General features: G+C 35.4%; 1 protein-coding gene across 1 annotated transcript in view; it reads right to left on the reverse strand.

Annotated features, from left to right (window-relative positions):
- The window catches only part of SLC2A13 (solute carrier family 2 member 13), a 432223-nt gene that overhangs the window by 333423 nt on the left and 85102 nt on the right, over positions 1 to 13698 (reverse strand). Inside the window, exon 2 of the mRNA XM_029204950.1 lies at positions 12857 to 13016. Within this exon, the coding sequence (XP_029060783.1) occupies positions 12857 to 13016 (160 nt within the window). The remainder of the gene's footprint in view (positions 1 to 12856; positions 13017 to 13698) is intronic.

Here is a 13698-nt window from a genome sequence, read left to right on the forward strand (position 1 = left end):
ATGGTAAACAAACTGACTTTTCTGAGAAAACTGCCTTGGTCAGTTTATATAAAAGGATTTATTATTCTTTTATATATTATTGGGTTTGATTTTACAATATTTTAAGGATACTCTCAATCTGTGTCTAGAAATTTCTTTGCTTGTAACAACTTAAGCCACTTCCAGAACTAACAAGCCATGAATCCGAACCACTGCCTTTCCCAGTGTACTGGAATCTCCATTACTACCAAAAGTGCAGCCCATCCAGGTCACTGCTGGTCTTTAACAGTCTCAGAAGGACAGAAACAAAATTAAGTAAAGTGTATTCAGCGGCAATTTCAAGAAGAAGAGCCTCATTCAATTTGTTATAGGAATGGGTAGCCCTTAAGTATAATATCTAACATAAAATGTATTGGAGTCTGTTATGATATACTTTAGTATTTAAAATGTACTTATGAATTATTGAGAATCTATGTCACTATTGAATGTACTAAAAAAAACTGGACAATTAAATGAAGCATGACTAATTTCAGAAGAAAAAAAAAAAAGCCACAGTATTAGTTATGCTGGCCTCAAAACTCAGCCGGGAAGTACGCCTTCTACCTCTATTTTCTTAAAGCTTTTGTTTAAGCTTGGAGCTATTTATTCTCTAATGTTTTACTTAATTCACCAGTGAAACCATCTGGGCCTGAAGTTAGCTTTTCAGGTAGGTTACTAGCAATGATTCGACTTAATAAATATAGGAATATTCAGATTTTCCATTTTACCTTGTGCTGGTTTTTAGTAGAGTTGCGATTTTCAAGCAATGTGTCCATTCCATCTAAGTTGTTGACTTTATTGGCACAAAGTCGTTCAAAGTATTCCCTCCCTATCCTTATTATGTCCATAGAAATGATGTGCTTTTACTCCTGATATTGATAATTTGTGCTTTATCTTTTTAAATCAGTCATAATCAGTTTACCAATTTTATTAGTAATTCCAAAGAACATTATTTTTCTATTGTTTGTCTGCTTTGTATTACATTGACTTCTATTCCTTATTAACACCTTTTGTTTCGTTTGGTTTTAATATGCTCATATTTTTCTAGCTTAACATGAAACTTAGATCATTTGACTTCTCTAATAAAATCACTTTAGCTATATATTATGCTCTAAGCACAGTTGAAACTGCATTCTACAAATTTTGATATATTTTATTTTCTTTTAACTCAAAACTGTTTTCTAATTTTCCTTCTGACGTCTCCTTAAATCCATGAGTTATTTAGAACATGCTGCTTTTTTTTTTTTTTTTTGTGGTACGCGGGCCTCTCACTGATGTGGCCTCTCCCGTTGCGGAGCACAGACTCCGGACACACAGGCCCAGCGGCCATGGCTCACGGGCCTATCCGCTCCACGGCATGTGGGATCTTCCCGGACCGGGGCACGAACCCGTGGTCCCCTGAATCGGCAGGCGGACTCTCAACCACTGCGCCACCAGGGAAGCCCCTAGAACATGCTGCTTTAATTTCCAAATATTTGAAGCTTTTCTGGCTATTTTATTGATGTCTAATTTAATTCTGCTATGGTCAGAGGACATATTCTATAAGAGTCATTTTTTAAATTTATTAACATTTATTTTATGATTCAGGATATGGTCAATTTTACAGAATGTCTGGTGTGAATTTGAAAAAGAATGTGTACGATGCAGCTGTTGGGTGCAGCTATCCACAAATGTCAGTTATGCCTAGGCAATTAAGAGTGTTTTCCAGTTTTTCTACAAACATTTTTTGTCTAGTTGTCCTATCAGTTGCTAAGAAAAGAGTTAAAAATTTTCCCAATATGAGCCTGAATTTGTCTATTTCTTCCTTTAGTTCTGTAATTTTCAAATTGTGATAAAGTACACAAAATAAAATTTCCCGTTTTAATCATATTTAAGTGTATAGATCTGCAGCATTAAGCACATTCACAATGTTGTACAACCACCATCTGTTAATTTTTGTTTATGCATTTTGAAGTAAACTATACATTCTTTTATCATTTTTAATTCTGATGAATCGACTCTTTTATCATTATGAAATGTCCTCTTCATCTCTGGTAATACCACTTGTCTTAAGGTCTACTTTGTGTGATTATTAATATAGCACACAAACTTTCTTATACTTACTGTTTGCATAGTCTATCTTTTGCCATCCTTTCACTTTTAACCTATCTATTGCATTTTACTTAAAGTGTATCTCTTTTACACAATATAAATCTGTGCCATGCTTTTTGTACACAATGATAAGTTTTTATATTTAACGTTACTGTTGCTGTAACTGGATTTTTTTTTTTTTTTTTTTTTTTTTTTAATGGTACGCGGGCCTCTCACTGTTGTGGCCTCTCCCGTTGCAGAGCACAGGCTCCGGATGCTCAGGCTCAGCGGCCATGGCTCACGGGCCCAGCTGCTCCGCACCATGTGGGATCTTCCCAGACCAGGGTACGAACGCATGTCCCCTGCATCAGCAGGCGGACTCTCAACCACTGCGCCACCAGGGAAGCCCAACTGTAACTGGATTTTAAGTCTACCATTTTGCTATCTGCTTTCTATTTGTCCCATCTGCTATTTATTTTTTCTTTCTTCTTTTTATTAATATTTATTATTTATTTTTGGCTGTGTTGGGTCTTTATTGCTGCATGCAGGCTTTTTCTAACTGCGGCAAGCAGGGGTTACTATTCGTTGCAGTGTGCAGGCTTCTCGTTGCCGTGGCTTCTCTTGTTTTGAAGCATGGGCTCTAGTCCCGCGTGCTTCAGTAGTTGTGGCACGTGGGCTCAGTAGCTGTGGCACAGAGCACAGGCTCAGTAGTTGTGGCACATGGGCTTAGTTGCTCCACGGCATGTGGGATCTTCCTGGACCAGGGTTTGAACCTGTGTCCCCTGCATTGGCAGGCGGATTCTTAACCACTGCACCATCAGGGAAGTCCCTATTTATTTTTTTCTTGCCTTTGTTCAGATTATCCAAATATCTTAAGTATTTCATTTTAATTCTTATAATGGCTTCTTAGCTGTATCCTTTTGTAATCTATTCTAGTGATTGTTCTCAGGATAAGACATGCATCTTAACTTATCAGTCTACCTAGAGATAACATTGTAACTCTTCACAAACATGTATAATTCTATTTACTGACCCCAATTTTTCTGCTATTGTCATCATATATTTTATAACTTATATACATTATAAATTGCACAATAAATTTAAATGTAAACAGTCATATGTCTTTCAAAAAATGGAGAGAAGAAAAAAACAAATTCCTTTATATTTGGTCTCTTATTGATAGCCACTACTTTTCCTCCCTACTGTAGATGGATGAGCTTTCACCTACTGTCATTTCCCTTCAGTCTGAAAATTTTCCTTAGCATTTCTTATAATGCAGGAGATCTAGTGGTGACAATTTGTCCTAACTTTATCTGGAAATGTCTTTATAAGCATAATCTTGAGGTTTGCCTATACTGACCAATTTTTCTTTCAATTATGGGTCACATTTTCTGTTTATTTGCATATCTAATAATTTTTAATGTGTTTTGAGTATTGTGGATAAACTCTGGAGACTCTAGATTTTGTTCTCTTCTGAAGAACACTCACTTTTTTGTTAGGCACCTTACATCTGTGGAAGCTTGGTTTTACACTTGGCTAGTGTAAATCTGTTTTCAGTTTTGGCTTGGTCTTAGGGGAAATTCCTTAATCACACAACAAGTCTTTACTCCTAAGGTTGGTGCTTCTTTGATTTCCGTGGAAGCTCAAACTTTTGGCCCCTCTAACCTGGCAGGTTTCAAATTCCAAATATGTCCTTCCTCCTATGGGCAGGAAATAAAATCTGTCTCATCTTTCACCATCTTCTAACTGTTGCTTTCTGCAGGCTCCACGGAATCTCCCCTGTAATATTCACAGTTCAGGGATCTGTAAAACATTTGTAGCAAATTAATATTCAGATTTGGTGGCTTCCTCCTCTCTGGGTCATTCTTTTCCTGGATTTTATCCCTTAAATTTCAGTTCCTCTGGCCATCCCAAACTCTAGCCACTTATACCACAAGCCAATAAAACTCTAGTTTTCTTCTTAAGTTCTCGCTGCCCAGCATCATGGATTGAGGGCTGCCCTCAGAGAAAAAGTCATAGGTGTATATCTCACCATGAACTGTTCCCTTCAAGGATCAAATCCCCCTTTAGTTCCTTGGTACTGGAGCTCTCCAATGTTTTAAACATTTTTTTTTTATTCTGTCTATGACATAATGGTTACCTTCAGGGGACGTTAGTCTTAACGCCAATCAGTCTCATTAGCAAACTATATTAACTTTTCACCTGGAAAATTCAGACACTTGAACGTGGGGGCGATTTTTATTACCAGCTTTATGCAGGATAGAGACCCAACCTAAGATTTTTCTGGAGATAACAGCAAACAATACCTAGGAACACTTAAGAGTCTATAAGTATGTTCACAGCTACTAAAACTCATTTGATCCTCACAATAACACTGTACAATTGCTGAAGCATTAGCTAATGAGGATGTCAGTGCTTAGATAAAGCAACGTATGTGTTGTTAAAGCAAGTCTCAACTCTCTTCTGTCCACTATACCTTTACGATAAACAGTCATATATATATCTTGTATCTTAATTCTGTCAATAATAAAATTACAAATATCTTCAGTAGTAATATATTTACTTGTTAACCAAATCCATCTATCTTAAAATGGCCAATGTCATAAATAATAAGAGTACGTTCCCTGGCATAAATTTGTTTAGAAATATCACCCTCTTTTGAATATGATTCTGAAAATCATCTTATTGGCATGGTTTTTAAATTATAAAATATTATGGGGGAGAGAAGCTCATAAATTTTTTAATCTAAAGTAATGTTGATTTTTTAAAATTATTTTCTAAGACTGTCAATAAACAAACCTGAACTCAATGTACTGTTAGAGAGTGCAATGGATTTAAAGTTCTATTCATACCTGTTAAGACTAGCCTTCCCACTTCACTCTCAAACTCCCAAATAGTAATCACGGCCCTCCCAGTAGCCGCTCTAAACTTCTCGCCATTGCCCAAACGTGACTGGCTCTTTTACACTATAGGGCCTTTGAAAATTATATTTCACCTAGAGTTTCCCTCTCCCTCACTCTGCCTCGAACTCTTTCATTCATAAAAGACTCAGCTCAAATATCATTCCATTTTTGAAGCTAAGTTATTTATTCCCCGAGAGCTCCCTTAACACTATCATTTACTTAACATGCTGACGAAAAGCCTCTCCTTCATTAGTCTGTGAGGTGCTTGATTGCTTAAGGACAGGAACGTTTCTTATTGATCTTTCTATCTCTAGTATCAAGTACAACAGGAGTATGTAGTAGGTGCCAAAAATTTTTTTTGAATGACTGAATGATTTCCATACTAACTGATGTCTCCAAGAGTACCATGTCAGTACCTCACACCAATATTCTGGCAGTACTCTCACAATAGGTTCCCTGAACCCACCCAAGAGCCAAGAGTTCCAATAAATTCTGGACCTCGCTGCCATGTTAATCACTGGCTAACATTATGGCATGAACTGCTTAAAAAGTAATAGCTTCCCTTTGTCTGTAGATAAAATTTCAAAACCTCCAGCCTAGAATTCATAGACCTCTGCAATCTGCCTCCAATCTACCATGTACATCTTAACTTCAGTTTCAAGCCTCCTGATCCTGCCCTCATCCATCCTACTCTCTGTCCTCATTTTCACCTCAGTCCACATGAATCCTGCCAATTCTTCAAAGCTCAGCACAAGTCTCACATTGTCCATGAATTAGCCTGGTGATACTCCAGAAAAATATCTAATATAGATGTAACTAGCACTAATACCTTGTGCTTTTCATTCAACACCTGTATTACCTCAAATTTTCCTTCTTCAGCTGAAAAAAGAAAAACAAAAGAACATCATGTGAATGATGAAACATGCAAAAATACCCAGTATACTTTGCAAATAGCTGTATACAGTCTAGTGAGGTGGAATAAGATAACTGTAATTTGAAAAAAATTAAACCTGAGAATCAGTAAAAGTCAATATAAAGGAGAATTCAGCCCTTCTATAGATATACCATTCTTTTTAATATAAATTGCATGATGATTTATGTAATTATAAATAGAGAAACACTCATTTGAAAATCAGCTCTATCCGAGAGAGAAAAGCAAAGAATGTCCTGGGGCCCAGAGAGGTACATTATTTTAAGAGATGTAAATTTTCATAGGCTCAGAAACTAGTTTTCTTTCTCTGATTTTTATGCTCAGTAAGAAATATTTAGGATTAATAATTTAGTTTTTCAGCTACCTGCAAAGATATCTATTCCCCAGCATAAATTAAAGAATTGGTATTTTGGTTTATAATCAATATCTTTTTACTTTGGTTAAGAGTCTCTTCCCTGGAGCCCAGTCAATTTCAGCTAACTTCAATAAACATTTAGTAAGCCTTTACTATGTTCTAGACCCTTTCCTAGACCTAAAAATGAGTACAAGGTCAAAACTGGTTCAAAAAAATGGTGAGTATAAAAGTGAAGCCACGTACAAAGTATTATGAAAAGGCAAAGGAACAAAGACAGTTTCACATGATATACAAGCAAAAGATTTAAAAGAGGAACAAGAACTGAACCAGTAAAGCAGGACAGAGTAGAAAGACATTATAGGCAAAGTGAGCAGAAGGAAAAAAACAAACATGAAAAAGCAAGATGTGACTAGTGTATACAGTTTATAGGCGTAAACCTATGTTGTATAAAGAAGGAAGGAAGGAAGTAATAATGAATTTAAAAATCTAGGAAAGCAGGCATGGATTGGATAATGAAAGGCACTACAAGACATGATGAAGAGACTGATTTTTTTCCTGTAGGAAATGGGGAGTCTTGGAAGCATTTTAGCAGTGGCATGTCCAGGTAAGTGTTTTAGACCAATAATGGTGGTGGCGAAGTTCACTTTACTATATGTTTATAGAGTGCCAGGCTTTAACTCGGCAATTAAAAAAAGAAAACCATGTGCCATATTGTGAAGCAATTATACTACAATAAAAATGTTAAAAAAAAAAAAGAAAGAAAACCTTTCTTTGCCTGAGGTGTAGTGAGTAAATCTCACTATGTTCAATAAGCACAATTCAAAAATATTAGCACAGAAGAGTGATAAAATGTCATGTCATTTAGTGTTAACTACCAAAGTAACTGTCATCTTTATAAGCACTATAATATATTAGACAAAAATAAAATCTTTCTCAATATTATTAGTCATCAGGGAAATGGAAATCAAAATCACAACAAGATGCCACTTCATACCCACTGAGATGACTATAATTGAAAAAGAGAGATAATAATTGTTTACTAGGATATGGAAAAACTGGAACTCATACATTGCTAAATGGGAATGTGAAATAGTGCAGCCAGTTTGGAGAACAATCTTGCAGTTCCTCCAAAGGTAAACATAGTTACCATATGACCTAGCAATTCTACGCCTAGGTATACACCCAAGAGAACTGAAAATATATGCCCACCCTAAAACTTGTACACAAATGTTCAGAGCAGCATTATTTTTTAATAGCCAAAAAAGTGGAAACCACTCAAATGTCCATCAACAGACGAATGGCTAGACAAAATGTGGTATATCCACATTACTTGCCAATAAAAAGAAACGAAGTACTGACACATGCTACAACATGGATGAACCTTAAAAACATGCTAAGTGAAAGAAGCCAGTCACAATGGACCACATATTGATACATGAAATACCCAGAATAGGCAACTCTATAAGGAAAAAAAGTAGATTAATAGTTGCCTAGAGCTGGGAGGAGCTGGGAAGTTGGATGATGACAGCTATGGGGTACAAGTTTTCTTTTCGGGGTAATAAAAATGTTCAAAATTTGATTGTAGTGATAACTGCATAACTCTGTAAACATATTGAAAGCCACTGAATTGTACATTCTAAATGGGTGAATTGAATGGTGTATTAATTATATTTCAATAAAGTTATTTTTAAAAAATTAATCTTTACTGATATTTTCAAAATCCTTATTTCCTCTTTCTTATGGAGCCCAATGATATTCTTCCCAGTATAGTAGTAATATGACACTACAGTGCTACAAAAGTATCAGCAGGCAATCTTCTACTGGCAATTTTTTCTAGAAAAGCTTATCTTTCAACAGTTCAGCAAAAAACAATTTATTTCTATGACATCCAAACAATAAGAGAACAGAAGCTTTGACCCATCTGACACAAAGGGTGATTTAGTCTTTCAACAACCTCAACATCTAAGAAGTTTTTCTGTCAGTTTCATCTTCTGTATATCTTAATCTTATCACTATCATAAAAATTATCAGTAATCATATTTTAGACTTTAAACACTTAGAAGCAGAATGAGGAAAAAGGTGGCTACATTTCAACTAAAAAGAACTGGCTCTAATCTACGCCATGTAATAACCATGTGGTCTCAGGCAAATATTTAACTACTCTGAGCATTTTTTAAATCTACAAATAGGGAAATATACTAGTTCCCCCAGCCTCTCAAGGTTTTGGTGAAGATCAAATGATATTCACTAACAGACTCTAAAACTGTTCATCAGTGTAAAGTGAACTAGTTAATTTGGGACACTAGGTATATAGTATGACATCAAATGTTAGTAACTTAAAGTAGAGTTTCAGAGAAATAAAAGTCAAAAAGGCAAATGAAAAAGAAACAGGGTTTCCCTGGTGGTGCAGTGGTTGAGAGTCCACCTGCCGATGCAGGGGACACGGGTTCGTGCCCCGGTCTGGGAAGATCCCACATGCCGCGGAGTGGCTGGGCCCGTGAGCCATGGCCGCTGAGCCTGCGCGTCCAGAGCCTATGCCCCACAAGGGGAGAGGCCACAACAGTGAGAGGCCCACGTACCGCAAAAAAAAAAAAAAAAGAAACAAAATGCTAACATATTCAAACTCTTGGAGTGTAGGGAACATTTTACTTTATGATACATGAAAATATGAGTATGAGAAAGAAATTTTTTTTTTTTTTTTTTTTTTTGGCGGTACGCGGGCCTCTCACTGCCGTGGCGTCTCCCGTTGCGGAGCAGCAGGCTCCGGACGCACAGGCTCAGCGGCCATGGCTCACGGGCCCAGCCACTCCGCGGCACGTGGGATCTTCCCAGACCGGGGCACGAACCCGCGTCCCCTGCATCGGCAGGCGGACTCTCAATCACTAGGCCACCAGGGAAGCCCGAGAAAGAAATTTTATATGAAATATTTAAAACCACATTTCCTTAGAACTTTTGGAATACATGGCCACAAAATGATGAATTATCTATTGTTATAATCATGAGTAAGTTATAATTGCTGATAATTCTAATGTTGATGCTTAGGTAATACTCCAATTTTCACTTGCTTGTAACCACATTCCTATGAGTCCAGGAATCAGATGAGGTAAACACACAGCTAAGGATGCTGAAAAATAGAAGAAAATAGTACACAGAAAATTCACTTGTAAGAAGAAAAGTAGATATATTTGCATGTATACACAAATAAACATGTATTTGTACAAAAACTAAGTGGATTCAAAGTGATCTGATATGTTAATGCACTGGTCTGAATACTAGCCCAAGTTTGTTTTCCATCCTCTTATTTTATTTTTTCCCCCCTGGGTTCTCCAATATTATGGGAAAAATTCACGCAGGTGTGCTACTTCACTTTACTGCAACTATCTGCCTCCAACATCAGCTGGGATCTCATGGTTATTTGGAAAATCATTTTTGTCTTTAGTCTTTTCCTTCTTGTACTTTCTACGGTAGATATAAGCATTTAACATTTTTTTTCTCTAGGCCTCTGCCCTAGCACCTCCAAGCCACAACTTTACTGGTTAAGAAACCAGAGGTCTTAGAATGTGTTTCCTTCAACCTCCCTTACAATTTACCTCTAGTAGTACCCATCTTCTATGCATTCATCAGAATAGTAAATAATAACGTGATTCATCATTTATTATTTGCCATGTGCCAAACACTGTGCTGAGTACTTTATATACAATAATTAATTTAGATCCCACAATAACCTTACAAGATAAGCATCTTTGGTTGCATTTTTTACAATGACAAAAGTGAATTTCAGGGGAACTAAGTAACTTGTCCAAAGTTTGTAGCTAATTACTCACTGAAAACAGATTTAAATCCAGCTCTGTCTATCACTATGTCACCCTGCCTCTCAAAAGTGTTCTAATGCCTATCCTAAGACCTCCACTTCTGCACAGGGATACTACATTCATAAATTATTTTCACTACTGTATCTTTCTTTCTTTCCTAACCCAGTACTGAGAAAAGGTACCTAAATTGTTATATTTAAGTGGTGTTGGGAAAACTGGACAGCCACAAGCAAAAGAATAAATCTTATACCATACACAAAATTAACTCAAAATGGATTAAAAACTTGAACAGAAGACCTGAAATCATAACACTCCTAGAAGAAAACATAGGCAGTAAACTCCTTGAGATAGGTCTTGGAGATAAATTTTGAATCTGAGAACAAAAGTAAAAGCAACAAAAGCAAAAATAAATAAGTGGGACTATATCATACTAAAAACTTTTGCACAACAAAGGAAACCATCAACAAAATGAAAAGGCAACCTACTGAATGGGAGAAAATATTTGCAAATCACATATTTGATAAGGGGTTAATATCCAAAGTATATAAAGATTTCATATAAACTCAATAGCAAAAACGCAAACAATCTGATTAAAAAATGAGCAGAGCATCTGAATAGACATTTTTTCCAAAGAAGACATTCAGATGGCCAACAGGTACATGAAAAGATGCTCAAAATCACTAATCATCAAGAAAATGCAAATCAAAACCACAATGAGCTATCACCTCACACCTGTTAGGATGGCTGTCATCAAAAAGACAAGAGATAACAAATGTTGGTGAGGATGTAGAGAAAAGGGAACCCTTGTGCATTGTTGGTGGGATTGTAAAATGGTGCAGCCACTGTGGAAAACAGTATGGAGGTTGCTCAAAAAATTAAAAATAGAACTACCGTAAGATCCAGCAATTTTACTTCTACATATTTATCTGAAGAAAATGAAAACACTAATTCAAAAAGATACGTATATCTGTATTCCCATGTTCATTGCAGCATTATTTACAATAGCCAAGATTTGGAAACAACCTAATTGTCCAACATTGATGGATGAATTGATAAAGGAAATGTGGTATATATACACACAATGGAATATTATTCAGTCATAAAAAAGAGTGAAATCTTGCCATTTGCAACATGGATGGACCTTGAGGGCACTATGCTACATGAAATAAGACAGACAGATAAAGACAAACACTGTATGAGCTTTCTTATATGTGGAATCTAAGAAAAAAAAGCAAAATAAAAAAGCAAATAAACAAAAACCCAAGCTCATATATACAGAGAACAGACTAGGGGTTTCCAGACGTGGTGGGTGGGGGATGGGGGAAATGGGTAAACTCTCTTTTTAGTTTAAATAAATTGCTTAATTTTTACAATTAATAAAATAAATACATAAAAATAAATTGTGATACTTGGATTAAAAACATGACTCATGTAATTTATATGTTTTCATTTAAAAACAGATTTTTAATAAAAGCAGATATATATTTCTATATTGGTTACATTAATAAAATCCTTAACAAAATGTAAATAGATAATTTAGATCTTAAAGCTATGTGGGGCTGAAAGATTAACTGACTTCCATTGAGATTCCAGTAAAAACTCAAAATACCAGGTCATGCTGGTAACAAGCTATCATCTCCCACTTTCTGATCTTCTACAGAGTGGAAAAGAAAGATGAAGTTCTTGCCTCTTCAATTTTTCAGTAATTTCTCACTTTTTCGGAGATTCATTCCTTCAGAGGTAGAAAGTGGTTTAGCAACATGTGCAGACACAGCTAATATTTTAAAGAAATGTGTCCTCTCTTTAATGGTCCTGACAAACATACACCCTAACAGCCTTCAGTGAGTTTTCTCACATGACTTAACAAAACTTCATCAGCCTAAGTCTTCAATAGCTTCGATTTATTGTGCTGCTTACATATGTAAGTTTAATTCCCTACATCCACATAGCAGCAAACCCTTTTTCTTCAGCTGTTAAGAATTAACTTCAATAGTTTAAGCACCATGCTAACACACCAGAGTCTGTCTTGTGGAATATTTTCTCTCCAGCACCTATACAGAGTATAGGGAAATTTTATTAAAATTTAAAACCCTGGAAGGGTTACATGAATCTGTTGTTTTGAATACCATGAAGTATATCAAAATCCAGAGGCCGTAATATCTTTAAGCTTTAATATAAGATCAGCTTGTTTTACAACATTAGGTTTGAAAATATTTTAAAGCAGTTTTTAAAACATTTTTCTCATCTCTTTTGATTCAAAGTAAGCCAAATAACGATCATAAATAATTTGTGTATTTTAAGTTTTACATATATAACATCTTTTTATATAACTAAACCTGTACCTTTAAAGACTGAGTTTTCTTTCATTCAGATTAGAATGTAGCTACCTAAATCCCAAAAGGATGTTAGTTATATCTGCAGTTCATAAACAGCTTGTCAATCACTGATACAATTCAAAAACTCCATGCATATTTATTGCTGCATTCATTTTTAAACAAATATTGCAAAATATTACACACAGTGTGAGTAACGTCACCTAAATGCTAAAACACCCTGTAAATATCAATTCTTAATGGTAGGTTCCTTGTCTATCATTAAAATAAATATCAGCTTCTTGTCCACTTTCAATTTTGCTGAACGCCATCATATAAACTAGCTATAATGATTCAAAATACCCTATATTTTTTCTATCATTTCTCAATTTTTCTTCCATACCCTAAATACTCATAATTTATTTGAAAATTAAATGTAAGAACTATTTACAGACCTCCATCCATCTTTCTGGAGATAACTGAAGGCTCCATCGACAACACTTGCAAAGAACTGCCCTCCCGTGATGAAGAGGGTATTAATGGTGACTAATCGACCTCTTAAATTGGGGGGTGAGACCTCAGCGATGTACACTGGCACTGTCATAGAAGCAATGCCTATAAAGGAACAATAAAAAGTAAACATTAGACATTTATCCAAGATTTCTGTTGTCAAAGATATTAAGACAGATTAAGACATACACACACATATACGGGCTTAGTTTTCTACTTTAAACAAAGGTTTACCACATATTTAAAGATTTTGTTTATAAGTAGTGACTACTGCAGATAAGATGTGAGATACCAATCTCTGAGTATCATTTTTCATATTATCACTTGAAAGCCTACAAACGAAAGTACCCCTAGAGATCTCAGATAACTTTAGAATGCACGTCAGTATGCTTTATAACTTTTTGAAAACTAAAAATAGGAAAATGCTCTCTAGATAGAATATAATTATTGAAATATTGTTGGTCCATATGGAAATGTAATCAGACAATGGTAAGAATAAAAAATTATCCCAAAATACATATTTAACTATTCAAAGTCATCATTTCCAGTAGACATACCAAAACTCTTAATTGGTTTACTAATTAGATGTCTATACATTAAATCACCTTACTCAACTGGCTAGATGTACATTTCAGAAACAGCTTACAATGGATAGTAACTTGGGAATTTACAGTCTTCAAAAACAGATGATCTTAACCATAAAACAGATGGTTTTGTGGATAACGTGTATTTGGTTATATATGCTTTAAACTTTTTTCTATATAAAATTAATACAGCATAATCTATG

The sequence above is a fragment of the Monodon monoceros genome, unplaced genomic scaffold, assembly GCF_005190385.1.
Source record: "Monodon monoceros isolate NGI ecotype Baffin Bay Population unplaced genomic scaffold, NGI_Narwhal_1 Super_Scaffold_6, whole genome shotgun sequence".
Classification (NCBI taxonomy): Eukaryota; Metazoa; Chordata; class Mammalia; order Artiodactyla; family Monodontidae; genus Monodon; species Monodon monoceros.